The 14,841-nt window shown below is 38.6% G+C and overlaps 1 protein-coding gene across 4 annotated transcripts in view; it reads right to left on the reverse strand.

Moving 5' to 3' along the window:
- Positions 1-14,841, reverse strand: part of COL14A1 (collagen type XIV alpha 1 chain) — a 184,237-nt gene that overhangs the window by 45,061 nt on the left and 124,335 nt on the right. For all 4 annotated transcript variants that reach the window (XM_064476868.1, XM_031439558.2, XM_031439557.2 and 1 more), the window contains exons 36-40: positions 14,565-14,651; positions 8,431-8,484; positions 4,937-5,032; positions 3,727-3,780; positions 3,281-3,334 (exon numbers count right to left, since the gene is read on the reverse strand). In XM_064476868.1, the coding sequence (XP_064332938.1) occupies positions 3,281-3,334; positions 3,727-3,780; positions 4,937-5,032; positions 8,431-8,484; positions 14,565-14,651 (345 nt within the window). The remainder of the gene's footprint in view (positions 1-3,280; positions 3,335-3,726; positions 3,781-4,936; positions 5,033-8,430; positions 8,485-14,564; positions 14,652-14,841) is intronic.

The raw sequence follows: 14,841 nt of genomic DNA on the forward strand, positions 1-14,841 counted from the left end.
TTGGAGTAAAGAAAAGACAAGAGAACTCTGCCTTCCTGATTGCCTGGACAGCTAAGCCCAAATGGGCAATTTCCCGGCTCAGGCATTTCAGCAGCAAGTCTCGTCATCCAGTGTGTTCGCCCTCAGTCTGTTCTGTGCCACAGTTGTTACTGCCATCGTCATTGTCATCATTATTTTCTCTCTGAATGCAACTTTGCCTCTTAGGATGGCCTAAGGCAGAACAGGAATCATCTTAATTGTTTGTCCTCAGTACTGTTTCAGCAAGGCCTCTCTCCCACTACCTCACCAGAGAGGCCTGGCCCTCAAGAAAGGCGGTCCATGTCTTCGATCTTTTCCTACCACCATGAAAGTTGGTCCCTGACCTCCAACTGTATAATCCTGCCAAGTAACTATCTAATTGTCTTAGGTCTTTTAGTTTCATTAAGCCCCCAGATACTTGACTAAACAGATCAGAGCCACTTAAATAACTCTGTTTTCACCCATCTTTCCTCCCTTCTTGACTGATGAAGACCCATTGGTTTTCCTGGCCCAGAAAAGAGGCATGCCCTTGACTCTACTTCATCCTTCTGCGTCCTCCAGGTAGACGGTGCACAAATTGCCTCCCTTAGCTGCTGAAGGTCTCTCCTCTTCTGGACCCTTCCCCTCTGGAGGTAGTAATGGACAACTCTCTCCAGGCTGAGCATAGTACGTGACACATGGATGTTCTCAACTAAGATATGTGCTCAACTAATATCTGATTAAATAAGATATCAAAAAATATAGATGCAATCCCTCCCCCAAGCAGGGCAGCCACGTTATGCAATTCCAGGGGGCACCACTATATTTTAGTCTGCATGAATGGCACCCCCTAGAGTTGTACACTGGAATAGTATTGCCCTCATATATCTTTTCTAAAACAACTGTCACAGGATTTGCACAATTCTTTTTTTACATGGCCCTATAAAGAATGAATATCCTCTCATAGACACAGTATCAATCTTATGTGTACCTGGAAAAGCGGGTGGGAAGGGATAAATTTGGGAGTTTGAGATTTGCAAATGTTAACTACTATATATAAAAATAGACTAAAAAGACAAGTTTTATTCTGTATAGCCCAGGGAACAATATTCAATATCTAGTAATAACCTTTAATGAAAAAGAATATGAAAAGGAATATATGTTTGTATATGCATGACTGGGATATTGTGCTGGACACCAGAAACTGACACATTGTAACTGACTGTACTTCAATTAAAAAATAAAAAATAAATAAATAATGAGTATCCTCTGGAAACCAGTTCTAAAAAGTAATTCCATTCCCATCCAAGAATTTTTCAAAGTAGGATTAGAGATACTTGAAAGTTTTACCTCCAAACTGAGAGAGAAAGGGAAATAAAATCCATGTACAGGTATCTCAACACTTTACTACAGCTCTAAGACTTTTTATCCTATAGAAAAAGCCATGTTTGGAAGAATGACAAAATATTTATAAAAAGTCTATGTTGGTATATTGGTTTTTAAAGAATTCCAAACCCACACAATCTAGACATTAATCCAGTATGTTTGATTTGGGAGGTCTTTGCCCAGACTAGACTCTATGCATAGACAAATGAAGTAAATTCACTGAACCAAATCTTTAGAATTGCTGTTTTCAGAGATTCAGGAATTATGAAGGAATCTAGGTGTGTAACCACACAGGATCTAAGCCTAAGCCCTTTGCCAAAACACATAAATACTTTCAGACGCTCCTTCTACATGTACAAGAAACATACGTAAGTCTAACTGTTGGAGAATGCCTCCTTTAGATACACTTACCTGGACATGCTTTACAGACTGAATAATTCCACTTGATGGATGGATAGAGACTAAACTGAGATTAAGTAAATAAAAGTTTGATGTAAAACCAAAAAGAAAAACCCAACAAAAAACAAAACCTAACATGGAAGAAATTTAAGTCTCCACACCTACACTTCTACAGAAAAAATAATTTCCTTATTCTTGAGCAGTATTGCTAAAGGTAGCCTTGTTTGAGTAGAGATGTATGTTTTCCAGCCAATCATTTACTAACCTAATAGGTTAGCTGTCCCCCAAAATACCAGTGAATGTCACCAAATATGTAGTCTTTCACTGGCTTGGATCTAAGTGGTTGCCACAGCATATAATTCAGTCTTGAGAGAAACTGTAGCTGCCCACATGTCTACACTGGTGACCATTAAAGGAAGATCAGCCTCTCTCTCTTGATGAAAATGTAATGGCTTCCTATTGCCTATCTGTGAAAGCTCAAAATCCTGGGTCTGAAAAAAGAACAGATGATTTAAGTGGATTTGTGTTTAGCTCTTCAGCTTCATCTCTCTTGACAATCGCTCCACACCTAGGTGTGTGCAGACATGTGCACACTCACATACACACACACTCACACTGCACATTGCACTCTAATCTCCAGTCATATTAAACCATGGGCAGTAGTGGAAATGGCCCACCTTCTCTCCAACTCCACCTCTTTGTCTATGCCATTCTCTCTACTTGCAATAGCTTTCCTTTGCTCATGTATCTGGCTAATTTCCCTCAACTGAGACTCAGCCTACATTGTGCCTCTTTTGGGAAGCTTTCCCTGACCCTTCAAGTCTGGCTTAATTATCTATTCTTCATGCTCCCATAGGGCTCTGTAAATACTCCAATTATAGCGTATGTTACAGTTTCTTATTTGATTCTATTTCCTCCCAATAAGCGATAAACTCTTTGAGTACAAGAATTTCAAACCTGGCTCAGTGAAGATGTGTTGACTAAACAAATACTAGATGTTAACTCAGCCCTCCACCATTCTTATACTTTCTTTTACCACTGTCCACTTGAATGGATTCAATGAACTGATAACTAACAAATATTAAACATATGGGGAATACTGCAGATGGTCATAATTTAATTTCAATTCATATGATTTTTGATTTCCTTTAGGTTTGTGACTTGAGAATTTGAAACAACTGGAAAATCTGTTAGACCAGCACACAGAATTCAGTGCAAAGAGTACTCAGGTTATAGGAACGTTCAGAAAGAGGTATGGCTAATTTGGGCAGGTATGATGAAAGTTTCTAGGTTTGAAGGAAAGTAATGGGCATGGAAGACATCAGAAAAGGGAAAGAGATGTAGAATAGGTAGAATGTAGATCGATGAAAGGAAAGATAGAGGAAAAAGAAAAAAACCTGATTTGACTTCCTTGCATAGAAACTTGCCAGCGGCAAAGAGTGACTTTCTGCGAAATCTACTATGTTAGTTTAACAAGCAACCTTGGGCGTGTCCTTACCCTCTGGCCTGGTGAGCCATCACGTCCTGGTGAACCAACACTTCCCGGGATACCCTAGAGAGAGCAAGGACAGGAAGAGTCAGAATCGTGGAAATCAATTACCCTCTCACCCAGCTTCCCTGAAATAGATCAAGGCCTCCAAACAAAGCTGAGAGCATAAAGGTGAGGTCTTCGTGATGGAGAATTCAGAACCCAGAAGTTACTCACAGGCAAGAAATGTTCCCCACCAGGGCTCACCCTGGGGAGCATCAGTAGGCCCCTCTGACAACGGGGCTTCAGGTAAATGAATACAGGGTAATGGTCCTCAGTATAGAAACCACTCATTGCCAAGACCACAGCTGACTTCAGGAGCTACAGCCTTATTTTCCCCTGGCAAAGCTCTAGAGCTGAGAGCAATAGACTAAAAAAACAAAAAACAAAAAAACAAACAAAAAAAAAACTAATACCTGTGGGCCAGGAGGACCGGTTTCTCCTTTCTCTCCTTTTTCACCTGACATTCCCTGAATATCCAAAAAGACGTGAGGTTAAGTTCACAGAGGTAAATTCTCAGCCTTTTCTTTCTCCCCACTGACTCTTAACGTTTGCAATATTAAATTGCTTTCACATTAACATCCAAATACAACATACTTCACTTCTCACATAAGCTACACCACTTAATGTAAGCATTCTTACAGAGCTAAATGTTTGTGTATCAGAATAGTTTAAACACAGAATAGCCAGTCTGATAGGGCTCAGCACACACTGTAAATATACGACAGGATCCTTGACCATTTCAGTATTATTTATAGTTTAGATTTTAAAGCTCATATCTACATAGATTTTTCTTTTGTTTTGACTAGAAATTTATAAGAATGGAACAGCACACAGAGTACCTGGTGGGGAGCAAGACCACCAGTACTCGGTAGTAGCAGCAGTAATCATACACACTGGCAGTGGGCAATGCTTTCTACAATGTGAAAAGAGCTCCGGAAAGGAAGACTTCTTAGCCACAGAGACCCAACCATAGGCACAGAAAGTTTGCTCAAAAAGGTGCTGAAAAGCATCAGGCTTCAAATACCAATTACAGAGGCTGGTTTTGTTCCTTAAATCTAGATCCTTCCAGGAAGATTAATGAAAATCAGCGAGTGGAATTAAATTTGTTTTCGAAGGTACAGACAGCTTATACAAAGAAAGGCAGCTGTAGAGAGTGTATTGTCTATGATCTAAAACTCATACTTGGGGCATCACACTTTGATGCTTGTTGAGCTAAAGATCATACATCAGTGACTTCCGTGAATCTATCTCCACAATTACTACAAATACAAAACGAATAACTTAAATTTGCACAATGTTTGTTACTTTCTAGACTGTATCACACACACTAAGGACTTCGTCAAACGAGAAAAAGGGCCATGCATGTCAAGACCCGATTTCTTTTCTATAGTGGATACACCTACTCCCCAGGCACGTATCGATTTGTAAGAGGCCCCCTTCACTGAACAAAAAATTGGCTAAAGAATGAACTCTCCATCGTTATTTTCATTTCTCAATTCTTGTTTTTAGGGGCTGGTAGAGACTAAAGATCATTATTAAGGCTCAGAAGACAAAAGTTCATTCTTTATAACTTATGGAAAAGTGGTTACAGTAAAATCCATCTGACTGTTCACACAAACTCACAGGCATTCCTTGAATGGACAGACCACTTGGTCCTTGGGGTCCAGGGGGACCCTGCGGTCCTGGAGGGCCTGTTTCACCCCGAGGGCCATCTGGTCCCTGGAAGACAAGAGAGGAAAGTCACCCCAGAGGTAAGTGAAACCCTCTGGTGCCCAGAAATATCTGCTACCCAGATATTTCTGCTCAGGGCATTTATAATTTATTTCATTAAATAATTTTTCCTAAGACATAAAACACTCATAGAATAACAAGACAACAAGCCTCAGATGATTCACACCCCCCAGTCAAAGTGTCATCAGGAAGCCAAAAGAGTAAACACACAGGACCTACTGCAACTTTATTTATTTATGTATTTTTTGCCTCCATACATAAGAACACTGTGCCAATTATGTGAGTAACTAGACCCCCCACACTCCACAACAGATCCAAAAGATGTAAGCGATATAAGACCACCCTCTTGGTCTGTGAAGGTTCACCGTACCCAGCTGAACCACATTCTCTCCACCTTCACTACTGTAAACACTCCATCTCTGAGACAGTCCCCTGCATTTATTGAGGACGTTGCACCTAACCTCTGTTTTCTTCCTCATCATGAACCTGCCATCACCTATACCTCTTCCGTGTCCACTGAATAATCTGCCCTAGGCGCAACGTTGTGTGATTTCCTTTCTTCTCAGGATCAGACATTCCTTTCACTTTAGCAACTCTGACACTTCTACAGTTTGGAATTTGTTGTAATTTGCCAAAACGACACCACCTCTATGATCTTAGACCCCGTAAACCTACTGATCCTCAACTTCATCTTCACATTCTCTCATTCTGTGACTCCAACAAAAGCTAGTCTTTTATAAATTATGATTCCCAACACCTGGGAATAATCTTAAATGTGAGATCGATGAATCCATTACTCCGGACAAGCAATACAGAAGAAGAGAAAAATGGCGTAAAGTGGGGTAAATATGGGTGCAGCCGGAGACTTGTTCAGTTTTAGGTGTGTGAGCATAACCCTGTGGGGACATCTAGCTGTTCAAGGGTCAAGAGAGATCTGAGCTGCGGTGGATTTGGGGGTAGTTGAAGATAAGTTTCTGGGTGAGAATCTCTAAGGAGATTGCTGATAGAGTGAAAGAGGAAATGGATAAAGATGAGATGACAACCAGGTAGAAGGGAGACAACGAGAAGCCTGGGAAAGAATCTTAAACGAAAAAGACTGAAAATCAAGAGGAGAATAAAGATGGATGGGTGGAGTGGTGCAGGAAAGGCCAGAAGAGGGGGAAATTTCAAATAGAGAGGTGTCCGGTCATGCCAAATGCTGCAGAAATCCCAAGATAAGAATGAAACCACAGCCCATGAATTTGGTAACAAGGAAGACTGGTGACTTTAATGAGAGCAATTTTACAGGACTCCTAGGGATACAGAAATCATGTGGGTTAAGAGTGTATGTAAATGGAATTAATCACTCCTTTCCTGCTTGCTTCTTTCACTTGGCAGAGAGTTTCTGAGGTTCATCCCACCTTGTTGTATGTTTCAGTAGTAAGTCCCTTTTGATTGCTGAGGAGTATTCCATCGCATGGATGGACAGAAAATTGTTCATTCACCTTCTGATGATGGACATTCAAACTGTTTCCAGTTTTTTGCTACTGTGAATAAAGGTGCTATAAAAAGTTTATGGACCCCCCCAAAAAGAACTATGTTGGAGGTTAGGATGCAGAAGCACTGAATGAAAACATTCTTACAAGAAACATGGTATTAGAGGAGGGTAGAGGTAGCTAGGTTTTTAAAAATATGATGGAACAGACATGGAGGTGATTTATGAATATTATTTATTCTTTGTAATAGTTGAATAATATTATTTGCATTTTATTAAGGAATTGAAAATGGAGTAGAAGGACAGAAGGTAGGTAGTCCCATTTTATTTGTATGAGACAAAAATGAGCAGAAAAGACCAGAGACAGGGCTGCTTTGAGCTTCTACTTTCTTATGATCTTTTTGCTGCAATTGAAATATAGAGCCATGAAATAAAAAATATTACATATTGGGGCTTTCCATATGGAAGGTTTAGTTTATCTGTTCCTACTCTGTCCACATTGATGGACAAAGGAGCATCCTTTTTCCAACAAGACTTTTTCCTTAAACCACTACATACTTGCATCCATGATTCATCAAAATTATTACACAGAAATAATCACATCAGTAGTGGTCCTGTGGGAATGGATTGTTAGAGGAAAGGGGTAAATCTTGAGATCATCAAATATCTATGAACCCCTAACATGTCTTCATGTTCAGAATCATCATCCAGTAAGAACACTAGAAACACAATGGGATCACGGTGTTTGAGGTGCCGAGGGGAGGGGTTCCAGGATCCTCAGAAGTTCATGGCACTGCCCTTGGGTGAAACCGGGAAAGATCTAGTGTATCACTGCCTGAGAAGAGGCCTTCAAACCATTGGCCTCCCTTGTAGCACATGAGAGATGGAGCCAAGTAAGATACATCAGGTCTCTGCCTGAGAAAATGTGTCACAATACCAAAAACTAAAACAGAAAAAGGAGCTGCCTTATGGTTTGAGTTTTGAGTTGGATTGTACTTGATTATCTTCAGCCTTCTTTCATTTACTCCTTTTCTCCTCCTCATTCTCTCCTACCTTGCTCCATTTGTTTCCAATTTTCTAGTAAAAAAAAAGCTGCCATGTTCTCTTCTCCATGAATAAGCGAGATAGGGAGTCAAATCATAAAGGGCCTTGAATGCTATGCCAAGGAGGCTGACGTGTATTCTCAAGGCAGTCGCACATAATGGCAGGTTTTAAGAGTATGATGTGATCCAGTATAACTTTAAAGAAATAAATCTGGGGGCAGATGTGAAGCAGCAATAAAAAAAATCAAGCCACTGGAGCCAGGAGACCAATTAGAAGATTTGCCAAAAAGCCAGATAGAAGATGATGAGACCCGAACTCAATTAGTGGCTGGGCTTCTGCCATCCCTTAGGGTGCCTTTGTGCAAAGCGGAAAAATGTGTGCCTCGACATGGTTCTCTTAGCTGGTGCCTTTGTACAGTGTACAACCTGAACCACCACGTTTGGTGGCCTTGGGCAGTGAAAATGGAAGATAGAGCTGTGTGTTTGATTACACACAGTGGGAAGGGAGAAAGAGGAGTCTAAAACCTATGAAACTACCCAGAGGACTGCTGGCTAGTTGTGATTCAGTGCTCCCCCAAAGATTCATCCTTGTTGTAGACAGAGGAAATGGAGAATGTTCAAGAGAGAGAACTACCTTGGGTAGCAAATCACTCAGAACATTGACATGCTACTTCTGACCCAGAAACCTTTCTTCTTACTAAGTTACTAATTTTTTTTGTTAAAAAATCACAAGCTTTTAAGAATAAGGGAAAAGTCTTAGACACAACTTTCATTAAAAATATAGAGAGCTTTAAACTGCAAAGGGTAAATACTACTTAACGCCAGAATTATATTATGGCTGGTGATATAAGAGGGAGAAGAAACATTACCTTTGGACCTTGTTCACCACGTTGGCCCTTTGGTCCTCGTAGTCCTGGACCACCCTGGCAAACAGATGTTAAGTATTAGCACAAAGTCAAGTCTGAAAGCAATATATTTCACTCATTTTCCTTAATAATATGGATTATGTAATTCTTGTTTTGTATAGAGGCCAACACATTGTGTAATGGTGTACATTCATCATGATCCTTAACTGGGAATCTGCCCCCCAGACTCACCTTTCCCCAATGATTTGTTTCATGGTTTGAGAAAACTTTCTATGCCAAATCCCTTTAAATTAAAAAAAGCTACAAGATCTTTTGAGTGTGTAAGACTACTGCTATTAATAGAAGCAAATAATAAAAATACACTGTTAATCTAAAATTGTGTATATCTCAAACCATGACTTTGAGATGAAGGTTATTTAATTAAATTGTAACAAGCATATAAAAATAATAATTTAATTTTCTTTATTTATACCGTAAAAAGTTAGTATTTCTGAAACTTCAGTTATTTGCATTTCCCCTCAAGATTTTTGTCGTATTACTCCACTGCCTGAAATATGATTTAATTGTATTTTCTTTATATAGATACATATGTACATACATAAAAATATGCATATATGTAAATATGTATATGTATTCTTTGTGAACATATTCTTCGTATATGTGTGCATATATATGCATATATACTCATTTTGAATATTTTTTAACTTACTCACTATTTCACTAAATAAATCCATTTATAGGCAAATATTATAGTACTGGTAGATAGAAAAACACGTTACTTAGTCAGAATGGAAGGTAACCTTAAAAATACACTATGACAATGTTAGTAAACCTAGCTAGATCTTGTTCCTAATAAAGTCTGTGGGCAATGGGCTTGCTCTTTGTTGAAAAGGGACAAGAATAAGTATTAGAAGGGTCATATGAGCACCAGACTGAGAATATTGTCTTCACTTGAGCAGAAAGATGAAAAGATCGCTGAAAACAGGATAGATTTCTCACTATGTGATTCCAGTTTACTTCACGCTATGTCCCTGACTCCTGAAAATTACTTCATGTGCCATCAGCAAAACACTTGCACCACTTGGGAAAAGACTGGATAGGGTGATCTTTAAGGTTTCTTCCAATTTATTTTAACTGCTAAAACTCATGCCCCTCCTCAATATCAGTTGGTTGCTTATCTTCCAGACTTTTAACTTCTAATTATAAAATTGCACTTTATGCCTGTGTATACGTTTCTACAGCAAATATGACCTATAGTATTTTTGTGGTACTATTTGTTATGTGTAGATTGCATATGTGATATCACACTTTTTATATATTTCTGGGGTTTTAAACTTAATATGTTTTAGAGATTTTTCCGTGACAAAACATACAATCAAACTTATTATTAATGAGTTGAGTAGTTGTCTGAACCCTGGGCATATGATAGTTTAACCATTCTTTCATTGCTGAAAGTGTAGGAGTTTTCCTGACAATTTTTTTGCTATCTAAACAATAGTGCAATTAATATCCTCACAAATCGCCTTAAGTACAAACTGTAATATTTAGGTACAAATGTTAATATTTAAAATATCAACAAGTATGGGGAAAAAGAATATGAAAATGAATATATGTATATTCATGTATGACTGAAAAAAAGTGCTGTATGCCAGAAATTGACACAGCATGGTAAACCAACTATAAATCAATGAAAATAAATTTTTTTTAATCTAAAGGACAAGATTAAAAAAAAAGATATCAACAAGTAGAATTTTAAATAAAATTTTGATGGATAAATTGTCAAAATGTGCTCCATAAACACTGTGCCAGTTTATTTATTTGTCAAGAGTTTGAGGGTCCTTGTTTCTCTGAACCTCAGTCTACACTTGATATTGTCAAACTTTTACTTTTTTTACCAACATGACTGGTAAAAATAACATTTTACTCTTATTTTTATTTTAATTCCCCTTAAAACTACTGTGGTTGAGCACCTTTTTGTAACATTTATCCATTTGCATTTTATTTGCATTATATATTGCATTACATATCAGCACAACTACCTACTTATGTACTTTACCCAATTTTCTATTGGGTTGCAAGTCTTTTCCTCTTTAACGTGCAGAAATTCTTCATCTCTTTGGATACTACATCTTTAACTGTTATAGATAATGTGAATATTTTTCCCAACTGTGGCAGACACTGTTGGTTGGCTATCAAAGAGTTTTTCCTGACTTCCTTCTCCATTTTCTTCTCCATTTTATTTCTCCTTCTATAGACAAAGGTTTGCTTGCTTGGCCTCCTTTGCAATCAGGAACGGGCATGTGAACCAGTTTGGGCCAACTTGATCAAGAAGGCACAAGCCTACGGAGAGCACATTGGGAAGCTGGAACAGGCTCTGGTCTTGATAAAGTTGTTGAACAGCCACATGTGCCCTGGGACCATCTGTCTCTAAGCCTCTTGTTGAGTAAACAATGGATGTCCACATGTCCCAACTGTTTACACTATCGTGTTGGTCAAATTTTCTGTTTCTCGCAACAAACCCAGTGCATCCCAAGTAACATTCCCACTCTGGCACCTTTTAAATTTTGTTTGCTCATTTCAAGTGATTGTTTTTTAACTGAAGATTTTCTCCAAATGTGTTCAATTGGCTCACAGATATTCATACCCGAAGTATCATATCTAAAATACTTCTAACTAATTTTCTACCTTATCCCTAACCCTCATCACTGAGTATATAACAAGAACTCAACAAATTTTTGTGGTGTCAACTTCCATCCTTTCAATAAGATAGGGTTATTCTAGGCAAAAGGAATATGGTTCTTTCACCCACACCTTCCTCTAGCTCTTCTAGAGTTTTATTGGCACATAATACTGCAGAGTAAATTCTTGAATGAGAAAAATGACAACTATGTAAAATCATCAGACAAGGTTTATTACATACTGTTTGTGGTACTGTTTCTTAAGTAGTTCATTAAACTTTTGACATTTAAAAAATGTCAACAGTTTTTCTCCTGTTTCACCTTTTCTTTCACCCCCAAATCAGAGCTCAACACTTCTCCTTCACGTCTCTGCTGCTTTTATTCTCATTAAAAAGTTTGACTCTTAGGTCATATGTAAATATTTTATAACTTGTTCCAGCAGCATCGCAGATGAAAAAACCTGAAAACCCTCCAGCTAAAAAAACTTATTAATGCTGTTTGAAATAAAATAAACATTATTCTAATTAAGAACTGAATCCTTAAGTATCAGGAATGAAGAAGAAACCAAAAGCTGGAGCAGGCATGTGCACTGAGGCTGCCATGGGGGAGGATGGGGAAGGATGGTTGAGGTTTGCTGCAAAGGGTGTATTTTATAGCCCACACAAGGCAACGAAATGTGAACTTGGACATATCACAGGTGGGGGAGGGTAGGATACGAAACATTCTTTAAAGCTGAGGAAATTGAAAGACTGCACTCTGAATGAGCTAGGGAAAAAGGAAAAAAAAAAAGAAAAAAGCCCACTAGCAGGTGGAGAATCAAGATATTGTTTCCACTTTAGCTTTGGGAGGAGAAGAAAATGTCTCCACTAAGAAATATTACCCAGAAGCTGATTCGCATACAATCAAGGAACCAGAATTTACATGGCCTATGAGGGTCACACGAAACTCCAAAGTCAAACTTTTAAGGTGGTTTTCAGTTGGCTGTATACCCAGGAGCTTAGCAGAAGCAGGCACATATATGTTCCGGGAAAATACAGCTCAAAAATGGGTTCAAAATATTCCCAGAGATAAAGGTTCCAGTAATGCAAATTCAAATATGTACCCCAATAATGACAAAATACATGTGGAAATAAGATAGCATGAGTAAAATCAGCAAAAAAAAAAAAAAGAAAATAGAAAAAAAAAGGCTGAATTAGAACCACATACATTGCAGATACTGAAATCATCACATAAAGAATGTAAATACCATACTGAATATATTTAAAAAAAAATAATTTTGAAAATGTTACAAAAGAGGAAGAGACTATACAAATGACCAGAAGGTTTGAAAAGGAACAAAATATAACTTGTAGATCTGTTAAAAACAATAATCAAAATCAGAAGTGCAATAGATAGGCTAAATAGCACATTACCCATAGTTAAACACAGAGTACACAGAAAGTAATTTTGAAGATGTTACCCAGAATAAAGCCTGGAGGCACAAGCAGAAAATAAATAAGAGGTTAAAAAGGCAGAGTAAAATTACAAATGTTAATGTGCCTCTAGTTGAAGTTTCAGGAAAACACAGAGATGATTGGAGAGAGGCAATATTCAAAGAAATAATGACTAAGAAAATCCAAATATAATGAAAAACACTGGGATTCAAATTCATGAAAACCAAAAATTTCCAAAACAGCGAAACAATAACATCAAAAATCCACACCAAAACGTACTGCAGTGAAACTTCAGATCACTAAAAACAGAGGAATCTTGCAAGCAATCAGGGAGAAAAGATTTGTCACAGAAGAATGACAATTCAACGGACAGCTGGCTTTTCCCTAGCAACAATGCAAGCTATAAAACTGTCATAGCTCAGGGAAAAGTGCTCAGAGAAAATAGTTGCTAATCTTGAATTGCACTCTCAGTTTATTAGTTTGGGAAGTTGTCTGTCTGCTTTAATTGACGTCAATATTAAAACTTCAAGCAACGTAGGAGGTTTATTATGCTCTTATATTAAAACCTGAGCTGGTCCAGCAGAGTAGAGTAGATTTACCAAGCAGGGCAGCGTGGAACCTCGGTTGCTCCCATCTTATTGCTGCGCTGTGCCCAAGGACATTGCTTATCAAAGTGGATTCACTACCACATGTTCCCACTCTAGTCTGCTGAGAAGGGTGAGCGTGGTTAAGGAAGACATTTGGTTTTCATTTAAAAACAACCATCCGGGTGACTGCATATACCTTCTCTCTCACTGGCCAGAACTTAGTCATAAGGTCACATTTACTCGCAAATAATCAAATCCCTAGCTGAACAGCCAAGTGCACTTGGCTGAAACTCAGGGCATCCTACTATTTTTAAAAGGCAGCGGTAATGAGTATGGGGGGCAATTAGCAATCTCGGTAACAACTATCAAAAGTACCTATTTGGGTTCTATATCCAGAGCTTGAAAGAATGTTCTCTGTGCCAAAGATAAAGGAGAAATTAGTGGGATATAGTCTAGACACATTCAGTAGGTTCTATTCCTTTTTGTTCAGAATAGGAAGTGTGGTACGTGAATGAAGGAAAATTATGTAGGTGGGGTCAACCTGGAGCCAACTTTCATGTTGCAAGCCAGCTGTCAGTGAGGGTTATCGACTGCACGCATGCTGACTGGGCCCGGCCACCAATGGCAAGCCATGTGCAAGCACTGGTCCGGATCAGAATATTCCTCCTGCGAGGTCTGAATTTCTTTATCTGCTCATGCACCTCCTCCCTGTTTTCTTTGTCTTTCTGCCTCGATACATTTGCCATTTCCTAACTACAGACCAGCTATATCATACTTATTTTAAAGAAACACTGATCACCCCAGGTTAGCCGGTTAGACATAAGCATTTAGACATATTACAAAAGATTTATCATGGTAAATTCAAAGACCCAGAGAGTGCAATTATATATATATTTTATATTAAAAAAATGTTTTCTTTCTCCTCTTCTCTCCCTCTTTTCTCTCTCTCTCTCTCCCTCGATTTCTCTCCCTCCTTTTCTGTAGGAAGTTCCAGTCCACAGTGGAAAACTTCATGCTCACATCAGGTAACTTTCCCAGAGATTCTGAAATCCTCCTTTCACATATAAATTTTGAGACAGGATGGGCAGAGGAAGTATATGTAAATCTTACAGCTACAAGCAGAGGGCCAATGTTTGGAACATTCACACTGAAAACAAAGCCCAGGCCTTAAAAGGGAAGCTCCTGATTAGACAGCACTGTGAGAGGAGCACGGCACAGCAGTTAAGAGCCTCATCTGCAGGCATCGGGGGACCTGGGTTTGAAGAGCAGCTCCTCCAGGCTGTGTTCTTTAGGCAAGTTACTTGACCTCTCTGTGCTTCAGTTTGCTCACAGGATTAAGTAAGTGTTTAGCACAGTGGCTGTCCCATATTAGACATGCAACAAGTGATTGTTATAAATACTATTAAAGAACACTTAAGCCCAAACTAGGCAAGACTTACTGGTGGGCCTGCTGGTCCCAGAGCCCCTTTGTTGATTTCAGAACAGGAGCAGGAATGTGGAAGGTCTGGGCAGGTCTCCTCATCCCTCTGAGGGGGAAAAAATAGCATAACTAGTTAACAAGCTAGTCTATACAAATGGCTTTATAAACTCAAAGAAAACACTTCAATTTAAGACACTTTAAAAAAATTCTTAAGTGAGCATTTGTCTAGAAAGGTGGAAAATATTTTCTTCTGACCATAAACTCTTCTTTTTAAAAAAAACAGTGAATGGGTTGAA

The sequence above is a fragment of the Camelus dromedarius genome, chromosome 20, assembly GCF_036321535.1.
Source record: "Camelus dromedarius isolate mCamDro1 chromosome 20, mCamDro1.pat, whole genome shotgun sequence".
Lineage (NCBI taxonomy): Eukaryota > Metazoa > Chordata > Mammalia > Artiodactyla > Camelidae > Camelus > Camelus dromedarius.